Below are 17,424 nucleotides of genomic sequence, written 5' to 3'. Positions count from 1 at the left end.
TGTATGAGGGTACTTCAAAAAGTTGCTAGAAAGTGGAATTAAAAAGTGCATTTATTACAATGCAAAAATGTTGACATCCCCATCTTCAAAAAGTCTATGGGAAATACATGTTATGAAAAACTTATGTATGAATTTTAATTTTTTGCAACAAAATACACTTATCTTTTAATTACATTCTCAACAAAATTTTTTGAAGCTCTGTAGTATAATGAGGGAGAAGGAGTATGTCCAATTCAGGCACACCAGCCTTTCAATTTCTGCCTCACACTTAGAAATGACAGATTCTTGGTTTGGTGTGTCACATTCTGGGCATGTGTCCACATCTCCTTCAACATGGAGAGAGCCTAGGAACTCTGCTTCTCCAGCAGGGGACGCCCAAATCCTATGAGGTCTAAGAGCTCATTTCAAAGGAGAATGTCCAGTTCCATTTGTTGGGAATTAGAGCAGGGTGAGCTCTTACTCCATTTGAGCAGCCCTCTCCCTTTATATGTTCCTTCTTTTTGAAGGTCGCATTTCTGACTTGAGCGGAAAGGCTACAGGCTCAAGCTGAATAGCTATGGCAGAGAGCAGGAATCCTGCAAGTGCCACTGCCTTAACCCCTGAAAGAGGCTTATGAATTATAGATTTGTCCTTATTAGCCCCTTCTCATATCAGCATCAGCATAGAGAAGTATGTAATTTACTTAGGTTTGGTATAAACTGAGAACTATCTGCTCAAAACTGTTTTCCTAAATTTCACTACTTGCAGGTTAATTTGGATTAATAACATTTCCCTCTAAAAATAAAAGATAAGTTCAGCAACTGGAAGAATTAAGGGCAGTTTTTTTTTTAACAGCTTAATACGGATTAGTGTTATCTGAGTTTTCTTTCTTATTCTTTGTTGAAATCAATCCAATGTGAAGATAATTAAGGAGGACTCTGTGTGTGTGTGTGTGTGTGTATGTGTGTTGCTCTTGCACAATAGCCACAGAAGAGCAATAAAAGGAACATACAACACTACAACATGGAATTCTGCTTTTTTCCATTTGTTCTTATCCCTTCCTTTCCACCACTTTTCTGGGGAAAACAGAAAGAATGGGAGGAGAAAATAGCAAAGTGGCTTCTTTAATTCTGATTAGCTTCTCTGTGGCAAAGAGCGCAGAGACTCATGACTTGAGTAAAGATTTATGTGGGAATGGAGAGCCCAGAAAAGCAGGGTCTTCACCAGACTTTTATGTAGCTTCGTTCCACACATTCTCAGCTCTCCAGCCTCACAGTCTGTTTCTTTACAGTGCAGGCACTGATGAACTTTGAAGATAAGTAAAGATGACAGTGGACGCCTTCTGTATCTTTGGGCACAGCAAAAGACAATGAAGAGAGAACAGAGAATCGGAAACAGAGAATTCAATTATAAATTTCTAATAAATACTGCTAATAAATACTGTTGTTAAGTAACTATGTCTCTGAGACATAAGGGCTAGTGAAAGGCAAAAGTTCAGTTAAAAGTGTTAGTTCAGATGCCAGTCGAGCCTGCACTCTGCTCTCTACCCTTCCTGCAGCGCCTGAGTTTGACTCTTTCCTTGACCTCATCATTAGGTCCCCTACCCTTCCTGCAACCTCTACTTCCTGATAAGAGTCCTAATTTCACTGTCTCCCTCCTTGAGGCAGTGTATCAGGGCATTCTGTGGGAGTAAGGAGTCCTCAGAGCTGTTAGTGCAACCAAGTGAGAAGTGTTGTTTCCATCGCCTCTATTAATATCGCTCCTCTTATGCATCATTAATTTTTTAAAAATTTATTTATTTCAAAGTCAGAATTAAGGAGAAAGGGAGGCAGATGCAGAAAGAGAGAGAGAGAGAGGGAGAGAGAGAGAGAGAGAGAGAATCTTCCATTTACTCCCCAAATGGCTGCAATGACTGGAACTGGGCCAGGCCAAAGCCAGGAACCAGGGCTTCATCTGGATCTCCCACATGGGTGCAGGGGCCCAAGCATTTGAATATCTTCCACTGTTTTCCCAGGCATGTTAGCAGGGAGCTGGATCATAAGTGGAGAAGCTGGGACTTGAGCCAGCACCCATAAAGGATGCCAGTGCTACAGGCAGTAGTTTTACCCACTGTGCCACAGCACTGACCCTTGCACCATTAATTTTTTTTAAAAGATTTATTTATTTATTTGGGAGGTAGAATTACAGACAGAGAGAGACAGAGAGAAAGGTCTTCAATCCACTGGTTCACTCCCCAGATGGCCACAATGGCCAGAGCTGAGTCGATCCTTAGCCAGGAGCCAGGAGCTTCTTCCCAGTCTCCCATGCGGGTGCATGAGTCCAAGCACTTGGGCCATCTGCTGTTGCTTTCCCAGACCATAACAGAGAGCTGAATTGGAAGTAAGGCAGCCGGGACCTGAACCGGCACTTGTATGGGATGCTGGCACCACAGGCAGAGGCTTAACCCTCTATGCCACAGCACTAGCCCCCTGCACCATTAATTTTTTTTTAAAGATTTATTTATTTGAAAGGCAGAGTTAAACATAGAAGGAGAGGCAGAGAGAGAGAGAGAGAGAGAGAGAGTCTTCCATCTGCTGGTTCACTCTCCAGTTGGCCACAATGGTGGAGCTAAGCTGATCCGAAGGCTAGGAGTCAGAAGCTTCTTCTGGGTCTCCCACCGGGGTGCAGGGGCCCAAGGACTTGGGCCATCTACTACTGCTTTCCCAGGCCATAGCAGAGAGCTGGATTGGAAATGGAGCAGCTGGGTCTCAAACTGGTACCCATATGGGATGCTGGCGCTGCAGGCAGTGGCCTTTACCCACTAGGCCACAGCACTGGCCCCTGCACCTTTAATTTTAATAGATATCATTTTTACCTTTTGTCTTTTTTACATTTGGTCTTTGGGCCAAAAAACAGTCTATTTCACATCTTTGTCGTTATTCAGAGCAGTGTTCAGATCAGTAAGTGTTCTACATTTTTAGTGATGGAAGGGACCTTGGAGTTTCACCTCAAAGCAAGAGCATCTTTTAGAAAAACATTGAAAAGGTAGATTACCCAGCTAATGCTTAATATTTGTAGTTATTGGGGACTTATCTGGAAGGGATCTCATTCCATTGTTAAATAACTCTCATCTTTAGGGATATTTATTATTAAAAATTCTTTTTTTTTTTTTTTTGACAGGCAGAGTGGATAGTGAGAGAGAGACAGAGAGAAAGGTCTTCCTTTAGCCGTTGGTTCACCCTCCAATGGCCGCCGTGGCTGGTGCATTGCGGCCGGCACACCACGCTGATCTGATGGCAGGAGCCAGGTACTTATCCTGGTCTCCCATGCGGGTGCAGGGCCCAAGCACTTGAGTCATCCTCCACTGCACTCCCTGGCCACAGCAGAGAGCTGGCCTGGAAGAGGGCCAACCGGGAAAGAATCCGGCGCCCTGACTGGGACTAGGACCCGATGTGCCAGCGCCGCTAGGTGGAGGATTAGCCTATTGAGCCGTGGCACCGGCCATTAAAAATTCTATCAATTGAAAGTTTAATATGTATGAAAATACTTATATGCCTAATATGTATGTATACATACCATACATATATTCTCTCTATACCAAGTTGTTCCATAAAAAACTGTGTGTAAGAGATATTATCTTCCTATTTTTAGAGATCAGAAAACTGATATTTAAAATAAGTTAATAGAACTTAGACTAAGTAAGAGACAGAGCTAAGATTTTTACTCAAGTTAAAAACTGTGAGTTAAGGAAAATTCAATTTAAGCCATTAAAACAATAAAGTAGCTTACTTTAATTGGCTCATAGAACTGAGAAGTTCAGGGGCTAGCATTGTGGTGCAGTGGGTAAAGCTGCTGCTTGCACTTCTATTCCATTTTGAAATGCTGGTTCGGGGCCAGCACTGTCGTGTTGAAGGCTAGGCTTCCGCATGCAGCACTGGCATCTCATGTGGGCTCCTATTCATGTCCTGGCTGCTCCACTTCCAATCCAGCCCCCTAATAATGCACCTAGAAAAGCAGTGGAAGATGGCCCAAGTGCTTGGGATCCTGCACCCATGTGGGAGACCTGGAAGAAGCTCCTGGCTTCAGCCTGGCCCAGCCCCCAAATGCAGACAGCTAGGGAGTGAACCAGCAGACGGAAAATTGATCAATCTCTGTCTCTCCTCTCTCTTTATCTCTGCCTTTCAAATATATAAATAAATCTTATAAAAAAATGCTGGTTCAAGTCCCAGCTATTCCTCTTCCAATCCAGCTCCCTGCTAATGCACCTGGGAAAGCAACAGAAGATGGCCCAAGTACTTGAGCCTCTGCCAACCACTGTGGGAATCTGGTCTCCTGGCTTCAGCCATTTGGAAAGTGAACCAGCAACTTGAAGATCTCTCTCCGTCTCTTTCTTTGTCACTGTATCTTTCTTTTCTTTCTCTCTCTTTTTTTATTTTTTGCTAGGCAGAGTTAAGACAGTGAGAGAGAGAGAGAGAGAGAGACAGAGAGAGAGGTCTTCCTTCCCTTGGTTCACTCCCCTAATGGAGATTTTTTATTTATTTGAAAGTCAGAGTTACAGAGAAGGGGGAAGAGACAGAGACTGAAATCTTCTATCTGTTGGTTTACTCCCCAGAAGGCCACAATGGCCAGGGCTCGGCCAAGCTGAAACCAGGAGTCAGGAGCTTCTTCAAGGTCTCTCACGTGAGTGCAGGGGCATAAGCAAGTGGGCTATCTTCTGCTCCTTTCCCATGCTCATTAGCAGAGACCTGGATCAGAAGTAGAACAGCCCCCTCTGAACTGTCACCCACATAGGATGCTGGCATTGCAGGCAGTGGCTTAATCTGCTATGTCACAATGCCAGCCCCTGTAAGTTTCAAATAAATAAATAAAAAAAGCTGGAAAATTCAAAGGTAATATAACTTCAGGGTTAGTTTCATCTAAGGACTCACTCTGATTTTTTTCTCTGTAATCTACTTGTTTCTCCTCTCTTCTGTGTGTTTGTGTTATCCTCAGGCTGGCTTTGCTCATGTAGCCAGATACTTTCCTGAAGCTCCCAGGCCTATCTACCTATTTACTCATATCCAGGGGAAGAGAGACAGTGACTCCTGTCTTAGTCATTGAACAACACTTCTGAACTTGGCTCAGGATAGAGGTTATTCTTGGAGTGACACTACTGATTGAGAGAAGGCATGAGACACCTGGAATGCTGTAATGTTCTATATTTTGAATTGTATAGTGGTTCCACTGGTATATCCAGATGTAAGAATTCAACAAATTGTACATGTAAGAATGGGCATTAGTAAGTCACACCACACATACACATGGACACACATGCACACATATATGTATGTCCTGAGTACCACTCTGATAGCACAAGTTAGCTTTTTTTTTTTTAATATTTTATTTATTTATTTGAGAAGTAGAGTTATGGGAGGGGGTCTTCTATCCAAGGATTCACTCCCCACAGTTGTTGGAGCTGGGCTGATCTGAAGCTATGAGTCAGGAGCTTCCTCTGGGTCTCCCACACAGGTGCAGGGGCCCAAGCATTTGGGCCATCTTCTGCTTTCCCAGGCCATAGCAGAGAGCTAGATCAGAAGAGGAGAAGCCAGGACATAACCAGCTCCCACATGGGATGCATGTGCCACAGGTAGAGGCTTAGCCAACTGAGCCACAGCTCTGGTCCCACAAGTTAGGTTTTAGGCTCACTCCTGAACCGAAAAATGAGGGGTATCACTATTTCACGGCTTCTCCTGGAACTGGAGTTCAGGTAAATCACACCTAAACTTAATGGGCTACTCCCCTATAGGGAAAGGATGAATGGCTGATAAGGAGGCAACTGTAAGGTCTTCCACAGTAGTCATCACCTAACAATATGTCTAGCAAAAAGGTCAACATAGAGAAAATGCAAATGATTTGCATGTCCAGAATAGTTAATACCACAGAGACAAAAAGTAGATAAGTGGTTGCCAGGGACTTGGGAGGGAGGAACTGGGACTGACTGCTAATTGGTGTGGGATTTCTTCATGGGATAATGGAAACTTTTTGGAATTGAATAGTATTGACATTTGTAGAATATAATGAATATACTGAAAAGCAGTGAATTTTACACTTTAAAATGGCAAATTTTATGTTACGTGAATTATATCTCAGTTTTTAAAATGAAGCAAGTAAAAATTACATAACCCAAAAACCAGCATTACATTTCAGGGAAAAGCACTTTAGTTATTCCTCATAAAGAGCAAAAATAAAAATGTTTTTAAAATAAACACTAATATATAACACTATATTAGAAATCCTCCCGTTCATAAGAAATCTGGAAAAAATATTTGGAAAGAAGAACTGAAAGTACTTTTTTGATACCACTGTATGCCTAGAAATCCCAAAGGAATCAACTAGATTTGGAGATTACAAAGGATTTCCAAATAATAGAAGAAAAGAGAGCTGAAGACAGGGACTTGAGAAACTGGAATGTTAGAGGAAAAGGACGAGTAGTGAGAGCCGCAAGGAAGCTTGAGAAGGAATAGCTGAAGAGACAGAAGCTTCTTTCTAGAGCAGGGTCCCTAGAGCCAAAACAGAATTTTTTTTAAAGATTTATTTATTTTTCCCCAGTGACCTTTTATTTAAGGTATACAAACTTCATGCATTTCGTAAATACAACTTTAGGAAAACCCCGTGATTTTTCCCACAGTACTCGCCCTTTCACTCACATTCTACCCTTCTTTCTCCTTCCTCTCCTATTCCCATTCTTCTTTTTTAGTGAGATCTATTTTCAATTACCTTTATATACATAAGATTAACTCTGTGCTAAGTAAAGAGTTCAACAAATAGTATGTAAAAAAAAAAAAAAATGTTTCCCAACAGTCAAGACAAGGGCTGTTCAAAGCCATTGCATCTAAAGGGTCAATTTCACTTTTAGGTATTCTTTTAGTTACCACAGATCAGGGAGAACATACGGTGGTATTTGTCCTTTTGGGACTGGCTTATTTCACTAAGTATGATGTTTTCCAGTTGGGTCCATTTTGTTGCAAATGGCAGGATTTCAATTTTTTTTATCACTGTGTAGTATTCCATATCCCATAATTTCTTTATCTAGTCTTCATTTGACAAACATATGGGTTGATTCCATATCTTAGCTATTGTGGATTGAGTTGCAATAAACATGGGGGTACAGATAACTCTTCCATATGCTGATTTCATTTCCCTTGGGTGAATCCCCAGGATTGGGATGGCTGAGTGATATGGTAGTTCTGTATTCAGATTGCTGAGATTTCTCCATACTATCTTCCACAGTGGCTGCACCAGTTTACATTCCCACCAACAGTGGATTAGGATACCTTTTCTCCCACATCCTTGCTAGCATTTGTTTCTGTTGATTTCTATATGAAAGCCATTCTGACTGGAGTGAGATGAAACCTCATTGTGGATTTGATTTACATTTCCCTGATGGCTAGTGATCTTGAGCTTTTAAGATTGATTTATTTATTTGAGAGGCAGAGCTACAGAGAGAGAGAGAGAGAGAGGTCTTCCATCCACTGGTTCACTCCCCAGATGGCCATAAAGGCCGGGTGAGCTGATCTGAAGCCAGGAGCCAGGAGCTTCTTCCAGGTCTTCCATGTAGGAGCAGGGGCCCAAGGACTTGGGCCATCCTTTACTGCTATCCCAGGCCATAGCAGAGAGCTGGATCAGAAGTGGAGCAGCTGAGACACGAACTTGTGCCCGTATGGGATGCTGGCACTACAGGTGGTGGCTTTACCCACTATGCCACAGCACCATTCCCTCCTGTCTAACTTTGTACCATTGGCCAATCTCACCCCCATCTTCTCCTACTTCTTCTCCCATAGCCTCTGGTAACCATTATTATACTCTACTTCTACGAGATCAACTGTTTTAGATTCTACATGCATGAGATCAAGCCAAATAATCTAAGGACCAAGCCTGACCAGAAACACATGCAATAGTCTTCCACTGTCCTTTTCATCCTTGCCGTGACAGAGTACCCCTGCAAAAGCTTCCACCAGTGGTCTTCTCAAAAAAGGTATTTAAGCTTTATGCCTTGGCTCTGAGGGTTCATCAGGAATGTTTTGGAAGTGAAATTAAGATTTAGATATTTCTTATATAGTTAAATTTTGTAATTTTTTAACATATGATTTGTACCACTATTTTGGAATATAATTTCCTCTTTGTTCTCCAATTATGACAAATATTAAAATACATTAATGGAACATAAACCATGTATTCCTATTTGGTAATACAAAAATTAATATTTGTTTTATTACAGTATAAAATATATAAAAAGAATACTAGAAGGAGGGGCCAGTGCTGTGGCATAGCAGAGTAGGCCGCCTCCTGCAATGTTGGCATCCCACATGGTCGCTGGTTCAAGTCCCAGCTGCTCCACTTTCAATCCAGCTCCCTGCTGATGCACCTGGGAAGATGGCTCAAGTGCTTGGGCCCCTGCCTCTATGTGGGAGGCCCAAAAGAAGCTCCTGGCTCTTGGTTTTGGCCTGACTTCCCCCACCATTGTGGCCATTTGGGGAGTGAACCACTAGATGGAAGATATGTCTCTCCTCTCTCTATATATATAACTTTGCCTTTCAAATTAAATAAATTAAAATTTAAATTGAATTAAATTTAAATTAAATAAATTTTCAGGCCAGCGGCGTGGCTCACGTGGCTAATCCTCTGCCTGCGGCACCAGCACTCAGGGTTGTAGTCCTGGTTGGGGCAGCGGATTCTGTCTGGGTTGCTCCTCTTTCATTCCAGCTCTTTGCTGTGGCCTGGGAAGGCAGTGGAGGATGGCCCAAGTGCTTGGGCCCTGCACTTACATGGGAGACCGGGAGGAAGTACCTGGCTCCTGGCTTCAGACTGGCACAGCACCGGCTGTAGCGGCCATATGGGGGGTGAACCAACGGAAGGAAGACCTTTTTCTCTGTCTTTCTCTCTAACTCTGCCTGTCAAAAAAAATTTTTTTTTCAAAAAAGCAAGAAGGGAAGATAAATTTTTTTTTGACAGGCAGAGTGGACAGTGAGAGAGAGAGAGACAGAGAGAAAGATAAATTTTTATAACAACAATATAACATCTACTGATTCTATTCCACAACTGATTATTGGCTATGAATCTATATTAATTTTGCTTTATTACAGTTGGTCTATATGTTGTCACTAGGATCTTAAATTTAAAAGTTTTAAAATACATACTTATTTATCACACTTCCTATGTTTTAAAACCTCTGAGAATCCTTAGGACTCATTCCACTTCAATTCTTGAGACTTTGCACAATTCAGCCAGGACCCAAATGTCCAAAAAAGGATTTCATCCGTTCATCCTTCTTTCTTTTCTTTAACATTTATTTATTTATTCATTCATCTGAAAGGCAGATCATCACAGTGAGAGAGAGAGAGCTCTTCCAGCCACTGTTTCACTCCCCAAATGGCCATAACATCCAGGTCTGGGCTAAGCTGAAACCAGGAGCCAGGAACTTCATCCTGGCCTCTCACCTAAGTGGTAGGGACCCGAATACTTGAGCCATGTTCTGTTGCCTTCCCAGGTACATTAGCTTGAAGCTGGGTAGGAAGTGGAGTGAGGGGAATTGAATCAGCGCTCTGATAGAGGATACCAGCATTGAAAGCAGCAAACCACAAAGTGGGCCCTTGCTCTCCTTTTAATAAAAGTTTCTATTTATTTATTATTTTTATTTATTTATTTTTTATTTTTATTTTTTTGACAGGCAGAGTGGACAGTGAGAGAAAGAAACAGAGAGAAAGGTCTTCCTTTGCCGTTGGTTCACCCTCCAATGGCCGCCACGGCTGGCGCGCTGTGGCCAGCACCCCGCGCTGATCCGATGGCAGGAGCCAGGTACTTCTCCTGGTCTCCCATGGGGTGCAGGGCCCAAGCACTTGGGCCATCCTCCACTGCACTCCTGGGCCACAGCAGAGAGCTGGCCTGGAAGAGGGGCAACCGGGACAGAATCCGGCGCCCCGACCGGGACTAGAACCCGATGTGCCAGCACCGCAAGGCAGAGGATTAGCCTAGTGAGCCGCAGCGCGGGCCTTAATAAAAGTTTTAATGCCTTTTATTTTGCAGCCACTATGTTCAGTTGAGGATAGAGAAACTGTAGAGTGTATGAATGCAAGCCTTTTGAAATGGCACTTTTGAAGAGATTTCTGATTTTTTTAAACCACTTTTACAAGGTATGCATCTGAAAAGAAAGCAGAGATCTTTGCAATGTTTTCATTTGTATTTTTTCTATTCAGGTGACCTAGAATAGAATAAACATTTTTAACTTTTTATTTTGGATTAATTTTAGACTTACAAAAGAGTTTCAAAGATAATTTCTATGTGCCTGTCATCCAGTTTTCTTTAATGTTAGTATCTTACATAATCACAATGTAATAAAAACTAAGAAATTTACATGGGTTAAAAACTATTAATAAGGAGCCGGCATTGTAGTGTATCTAGTAAGACTGCCACTTGCAGCTCCAGTATCCCACATGGGCACCAGTTCCAATTCCTGCCTGCTCCACTTCCGATCTAGCTCCCTGTTGATGCACCTGGGAAGGCAATGAAGGATGGCCCAAGTGCTTGGGCCCCTGTACCCGCTTGCAAGACCCAGAAGTTCCTAGCTTCTTCTTTTTTTTTTTTTTAAGATTTATTTATTTTATTTGTAAGTCAGAGTTACACAGAGAGAGGTAGAGACAGAGAGAGAAGTCTTCCATCCACTGGTTCACTCCCCAGTTGGCCACAACAGCCAGAGCTGCAGCAATCCAAAGCCAGGAGCCAGGAGCTTCCTCTGGATCTCCATGTGGGTGCAGGGGCCCACAGACTTGGGCCATCTTCTACTGCTTTCCCAGGCCATAGCAGAGAGCTGGATTGGAAGTGGAGCAGCTGGGCCTCGAACCAGCACCCATATGGGATGCCAGCATTGCAGACGGGAGCTTTAACCCGCTGTGCCACAGCACCAGCCCTATCTGGCTTCTGGCTTTGGATTGGCCCAGCTCTAGCTGTTATGGCCATTTAGGAAGTGAATGGAAGACCTCTCTCTCTCTGTCTCTCCCTCTCTGTAACTCTACCTTTCAAATAAATAAATAAAACTCTACCTTTCAAATAAATAAATAAATCTTCTTAAAAAACTTTTAAAAATGTTAGTAAAACTGGGATTTTATTAAGACTTCACCAGTTTTTTCACAAATGTCTTTTTTATTATTATTATTTGATAGGCAGAGTTAGACAGTGAGAAAGAGAGACAGAGAGAAAGGTCTTCCTTCCATTGGTTCACTCCCCAAATGACCACTACGGCCGGCGCTGCGCCGATCTGAAGCCAGGAGCCAGGTGCTTCTTCCTTGTCTCCCATGCAGGTGCAGGGGCCCAAGCACGTGGGCCATCCTCCACTGCCCTCCCGGGCCACAGCAGAGAGCTGAACTGGAAGAGGAGCAACCAGGACTAGAACCTGGCGCCCATATGGGATGCCAGCGCAGCAGGCAGAGGATTAACCAAGTGAGCCATGGCGCTGGCCCCTCACAAATGTCTTTATTCTGTCTAGAAGTCTCCCCAGGAAAATTTATTGGTATATCTTCTAGCTTCCTCTGGTTGTGACAGTTCTCTTAGCTTTTTAGTTTTTTTTTTTTCACTTTTATGTAATGAATATAAATTTCCAAAGTACGACTTATGGATTACAATGGCTTCCCCCCCATACCGTCCCTCCCACCCACAACCCTCCCCTTTCCCACTCCCTCTCCCCTTCCATTCACATCAAGATTCATTTTCGATTATCTTAATATACAGAAGATCAGCTTAGTATACATTAAGTAAGGATTTCAACAGTTTGCTCCCACACAGAAACATAAAGTGAAAAATAATAGATGATTTTTTTTAATGATGATGAAATCAGATCAGACCTATTGTCATGTTTAATCCCAGTGAGAGTCAAGATGGGAATTGATAATTTCTTTTTTTTTTTTTTACAGAAGATCAGTTTAGTATGCATTAAGTAAAGATTTCAACAGTTTGCACCCCCATAGAAACACAAAGTGAAATATATTGTTTGAGTACTCGTTATAGCATTAAATCTCAATGCACAGCACATTAAGGACAGAGATCCTACATGAGGAGTAAGTGCACAGTGACTCCTGTTGTTGACTTTACCAATTGACACTCCTGTCTATGGCATCAGTAATCTCCCTATGCTCCAGTCATGAGTTTCCAAGGCTATGGAAGCCCTCTGAGTTCTCCGACTCTTATCTTGTTTAGACAAGGTCATAATCAAAGTGGAGGTTCTCTCCTCCCTTCAGAGAAAGGTACCTCCTTCTTTGAAGACCTGTTCTTTCCACTGGGATCTCACTCACAGAGATCTTTTGCCAGAGTGTCTTGGCTTTCCATGCCTGAGTTGCTTTTTTTTTTTTTTTTTAAGATTTATTTATTTATTTGAAAGCCAGAGTAACTCAGAGAAAGGGGAAGCAGAGAGAGAGAGAGAGAGACAGAGAGAGAGAAAGAGAAAGAGAAAGAGAAAGAGAAAGAGAAAGAGAAAGAGAAAGAGAAAGAGAAAGAGAAAGAGAAAGAGAAAGAGAGGTCTTCCATCTGCCGCTGGTTCACTCCCCAATTGGCCACAACGGCCAGAGCTGCGCTGCTCCAAAACCAGGAGCCAGGAGCCTCTTCCGGATCTCCCACCTGGGTGCAAGGGCCCAAGGCCTTGGGCCATCTTCTACTGCTATTCCAGGGCATAGCAGAGAGCTGGATTGGAAGTGGGGCAGCCGGGACTCAAACCGGAGCCCATATGGGATGCCGGCGCTTTAGGCCAAGGAGTTAAGCCGCTGCACCACGGCACTGGCCCCTCTCTCCATTTCTCCTGTAACTCTGACTTTAAAAAAAAATCTTAAAGAGAAATTCTAAGGGAGATATTCAGTTTCCTACTAGACATCTCTATCTTTCCTCAGGGATTTCATTTTTTTCAAGTTTCTCTACCTTTTTTTTTAAAGATTTATTTATTTATTTGATAGGCAGAATGACAGAGACAGAAAGAGAGAGATCTTCCATCTGCTGGTTCTCTCCCTCAAATACTGCAATGGCCCAGGTTGGGCCAGGTTGAAGCCAGGAGCCTGGAACTCCATCTGAGTCTCCCACATGGATAACTGTGGCCCAGGTACTTGGACCATCTCCATGTCTTCCCCAGGCGTATTAGCAGGACACTCTGATCAGAAGTGGAGCAGCAGAACTTGAAGTGTCACTCTGTTATGGGATATTGTTGTTTCAGGCAGTGACTTAACTTGCTGCACCACAACACCAACCCTGGGCACTTCATTTGTAATGTGTCCAAAATGAGCTCTTAACCACTTCCTCAAACCCATTCTTGCTCCTGTAATCCCAGTGAGTACTAGAAAGCAATTTCCCTGGGGTGGAGGAGCCTTCAGTGATTCCTTCCCACCCTGTTTAACCAGTTCCATATTTTTCCTAAAGATCTTTCATTTAAGATGCTGTTTCTTATACCAGTTTTTGTATTAAGATTCTTTTCACCAAAAAAATTCATCTTGTGCTAGTCTAATTGTAGTACCAGTAATATTTAATGGATCTGTACTAGTGCCTGGCACATCTTAGGCATTTTCTAACACCAAGGAATGAACACAATTGGATGTGTGAGTAATATTTTTTTTTAGAAATTTAAGATTTATTTATTTATTTGAAAGTCATAGTTACACAGAGAGAGGAGAGGCAGAGAGGGAGAGAGAGAGAGAGAGGTCTTCCATCCGATGGTTCACTCCCGAGTTGGCCACAACGGCCGGAGCTGAGCTGATCCAAAGCCAGGAGCCAGGAGCCTCCTCTAGGTCTCCCACATGGGTGCAGGGGCCCAAGGACATGGGCCATATTCTACTGTTTTCCATAGCAGAGAGCTGGATTGGAGTGGAGCAGGCAGGTCTTGAACCAGCGCCCATATGGAATGCTGGCGCTTCAGGCCAGGGCGTTAACCCACTGTGCCACAGCATTGGCCCCAGTTGTCTGAGTAATATTATCCCCATTTTACAGACAAGTGAGTTACAGAAACTTCACCTGGTCAACAGAGTAATTGGTGATGGAATACAGATCTAGAATTTAACATTTTTTTTTTTTTTTTTATTTTTGACAGGCAGAGTGGACAGTGAGAGAGAGAGACAGAGAGAGAAAGGTCTTCCTTTGCCGTTGGTTCACCCTCCAATGGCCGCCGCTGCAGCCGGCGCACCGCGCTGATCCGATGGCAGGAGCCAGGATCCAGGTGCTTTTCCTGGTCTCCCATGGGGTGCAGGGCCCAAGCACCTGGGCCATCCTCCACTGCACTCCCTGGCCATAGCAGAGAGCTGGCCTGGAAGAGGGGCAACCGGGACAGAATCCGGCGCCCCGACCGGGACTAGAACCCGGTGTACCGGCGCGCAAGGTGGAGGATTAGCCTATTGAGCCACGGCGCCGGCTCAGATCTAGAATTTAGAGGCCTGGCAGTTAAGATACCCACATCCCATGTCAGAGTACCTGGATTCCATTCACAGGTTTGCTTCCAATTCCAGATTCTTGCTAATGGGCACCCTGGCAGCAGGTGATGGTTCAAATGGTTGAGTCCCAGACACCCATGTGGGAAATCTGGGTTACCTGGCTACTGTCTTCAGCCTGTCCCAGAACCAGGCATTGCAGGCATTTGTGAATAACCAGTCAATATGAGCTCTATCTGTATCTCTCTCTCTGCCTCTCAAAAAATTAAATGTTTAGGCCGGCGCCGCGGCTCACTAGGCTAATCCTCCGCCTAGCGGCGCCGGCACACCGGGTTCTAGTCCCGGTCGGGGCGCCGGATTCTGTCCCGGTTGCCCCTCTTCCAGGCCAGCTCTCTGCTGTGGCCAGGGAGTGCAGTGGAGGATGGCCCAGGTGCTTGGGCCCTGCACCCCATGGGAGACCAGGAAAAGCACCTGGCTCCTGGCTCCTGCCATCGGATCAGTGCGGTGCGCCGGCCGCAGCGCGCCGGCCGCGGCGGCCATTGGAGGGTGAACCAACGGCAAAGGAAGACCTTTCTCTCTGTCTCTCTCTCTCTCACTGTCCACTCTGCCTGTCAAAAAAAAATAAATAAATAAATAAAAAATTAAATGTTTAAAAATCATAATTTAAAAGCATCTTAATCAGGAGAGCCAAAGACTACATTGTAAGAACAAATTAATCCCTAAATCTCAGGGATTTGGCAAAGGAAAGGCTTACTTCTCATTCATGAAGATTCTAGAACTGGTTGGACAATCGTTGTTCAAGGTACCTACAGTCAGTCAGTCAGTCTGTATGTATGTATGTATGTATGTATGTATGTATTTGTTTATTTCTAAGCCAAGATGAAGCCAGGAGCCTGGAACTCCAGCTGGATCTCCCATGTGGGCAGCAGGGAACGGCACTGGAAGCAGAAGAGCTGGAACTCTGATATGGGATGACAGTGTCACAAGCAGTCACTTAACCTACTGTGCCAGAATGTGGCTCCTGTAGTCAGTTTTTGTTGCATATTGTGGCTTAGTTCTACAAAGTTGCTGCAAACAACCAAATCAGTGAACACTGAACTGTTGCTTCTAGGAGAAAGATAGGATTAGGTTTCTGTGAGCCCCTGATCACATTTTTGCCAACTGATGAATACATATATTTGATTTTTATGTGTTTTCTTTAAAGACACCTTACTTAATAAATGTTGTTACTCCATTAAAATTGACTCCCGGCCAACAGCACTGTAACTCAAGCCTGCATGACGCTGATCTAACACACATCACACATCACAGCCTCTTGCACTTAAGAATACCACACAGCACATCCACCCCAAGCCTGATGAGATCATCTTAAACAGTGAAATCACCAACAGAAAAGACAAAAATTGGAAAAAATATGGCACTTGGGGCTGGCACTGTGGCATAGTGAGTGAAGCTGCTGCCTGCAGTGCCAGCATCCCATATGGGCACCGGTTTGAGTCCCGGATGCCCCATTTCCCATCCGGCTCTCTGCTATGGCCTGGAAAATAAGTGGAAGATGGTCCAAGTCTTTGGGCCCCTGCACCTGCGTAGGAGACCTAGAAGAAGTTCCCGGCTCCTGGCTTTGGGTCATCTCAGCTCTGGGCATTGCAGCAAATTGGGGAGTGAACCAGCAGAGTGAAGGCCTCTCTCTGTCTCTCTCTGCCTCTCCTTCTCTCTATGTGTAACTCTGCCTTTCGAATAAATAAATCTTTAAAAAATAGCACTCAATAGGCTGCAAAAAAGACTTATTTTACAAAGAACTGAAACAAGAAGGCAGAATGTTGCCTTGTTTGGCCTTATCTGGGAACACATGTATCAGGTGAGTCAGAGTTTTTGCTGCTCTGATCATCTGTGAATGACCTCACAGTGTTGTAAGTATTGACTTTGGGGTTACACTTAAAGTTAGTGACTAGGTGAATTTGCCAATACAAAAGTCACAAATACTAAGGACTGAATATAAATGCTGTGCAATAATTTGGAGCTTCCGGCTGCCTTGGCCTTATGACACTGCCATCTCAACATGGTAGAAAAATACTTGCACTTTACAAAAGGAGCTGTCTGTTACTGTGGCCAAGTGAAGATGTTTCAGAGCTCTCGGCTCCTTTGGCTCCTCTCGGGTACAGGATATCCATTTCAGTGTTCAGACTGCAAGTGCTCCCATCGTCCCACCAGTCTTATCTTTTGTGCTTTAGCAACAGATGATTTTTTTCTAAAAAAGAAAGACTTATTTATCTGAAAGGCAAAGTAACAGAAAGAAAAGGTGAGATTGAGAGAGATAAAGAAAGAGAAGACATTTTCCATGTACTAGTTCACTCCCCAAATGCCTCCAATAGCCAGAGCTGGACCAGGCCAGAGCTAGGAGCCCTGAACTCCATCCCGGTATCCCACATGAATGGCAGGAACCCAAGCATGTGGGGTATCATCTGCTGTGCATTCGAAGGAAGCTGGATTGGAAGAGTGGCATATGCAGGACTCAAACCAGCATTCCATATGGTATGCAGGTGTCTCAAGAAGTAGCTTAACCTACCATGCCACACAATCCCTCCCATGGTTAATTCCCATTGTCATTCCAGGTGGCCAGTTCTGTTTTTCTCTCTTTCCGTGTGGTCAGACAAGTTTGAAGTTGTCCCAGTGAAGTTGAAGCTTACCAAACTAAGTAGAACCAACATGCTGGAATAGCCTGATCTATTTGATAAAAGCCCTAGGTACTTCACCCCCGTTAGCACATAGTCTAAGTCCTTTGCAGCAAGAGGATTCTTTTATTACTCAACTGCTTACTGTATAGCAAATGGGAACTGCCAAGAAACGTCTCATCCTGGACTGGGGGAGTCCTCATTGTTCCTCTGTCTGCTTGACTCAACTGACTGATACAGTCAGCCTTGTGTATCTGCAGGTTCCACATCCATGGGCTCAAGCAACCACTCACCAAAAATATTTGGAAAAAAATTGTGTCTGTACTGAACATGGATAGACTTTTTTCTTATGATAATTCTGGAGTGAT

At 43.8% G+C, this 17,424-nt stretch overlaps 1 protein-coding gene across 6 annotated transcripts in view; it reads left to right on the top strand.

Annotated features, from left to right (window-relative positions):
* CATSPER2 (cation channel sperm associated 2) overlaps positions 1 to 7,952 on the top strand; it is a 29,522-nt gene extending 21,570 nt beyond the window's left edge. For 5 of the 6 annotated variants that reach the window (XR_016218067.1, XM_089310220.1, XM_089310219.1 and 2 more), the window contains one exon: positions 1,271 to 1,417. Coding sequence is in view for 5 of the 6 variants with exons in the window: in XM_089310220.1 (XP_089166346.1) it covers positions 1,271 to 1,302 (32 nt within the window). In the remaining variant the exon portion in view is untranslated. Of the gene's footprint in view, positions 1 to 1,270; positions 1,418 to 7,778 lie in introns of those variants that run through there. The other variant, XM_017348078.4, reaches the window with a different exon arrangement.
* Positions 7,953 to 17,424: the final 9,472 nt, after the last annotated feature.

This window comes from Oryctolagus cuniculus, chromosome 12 (assembly GCF_051225735.1).
Source record: "Oryctolagus cuniculus isolate XC-2025 breed Fujian yellow rabbit chromosome 12, ASM5122573v1, whole genome shotgun sequence".
NCBI classification, from domain to species: domain Eukaryota; kingdom Metazoa; phylum Chordata; class Mammalia; order Lagomorpha; family Leporidae; genus Oryctolagus; species Oryctolagus cuniculus.
Note: the sequence above shows the minus strand (reverse complement) of the source record. Positions and strands in the feature narration are given on the sequence as shown.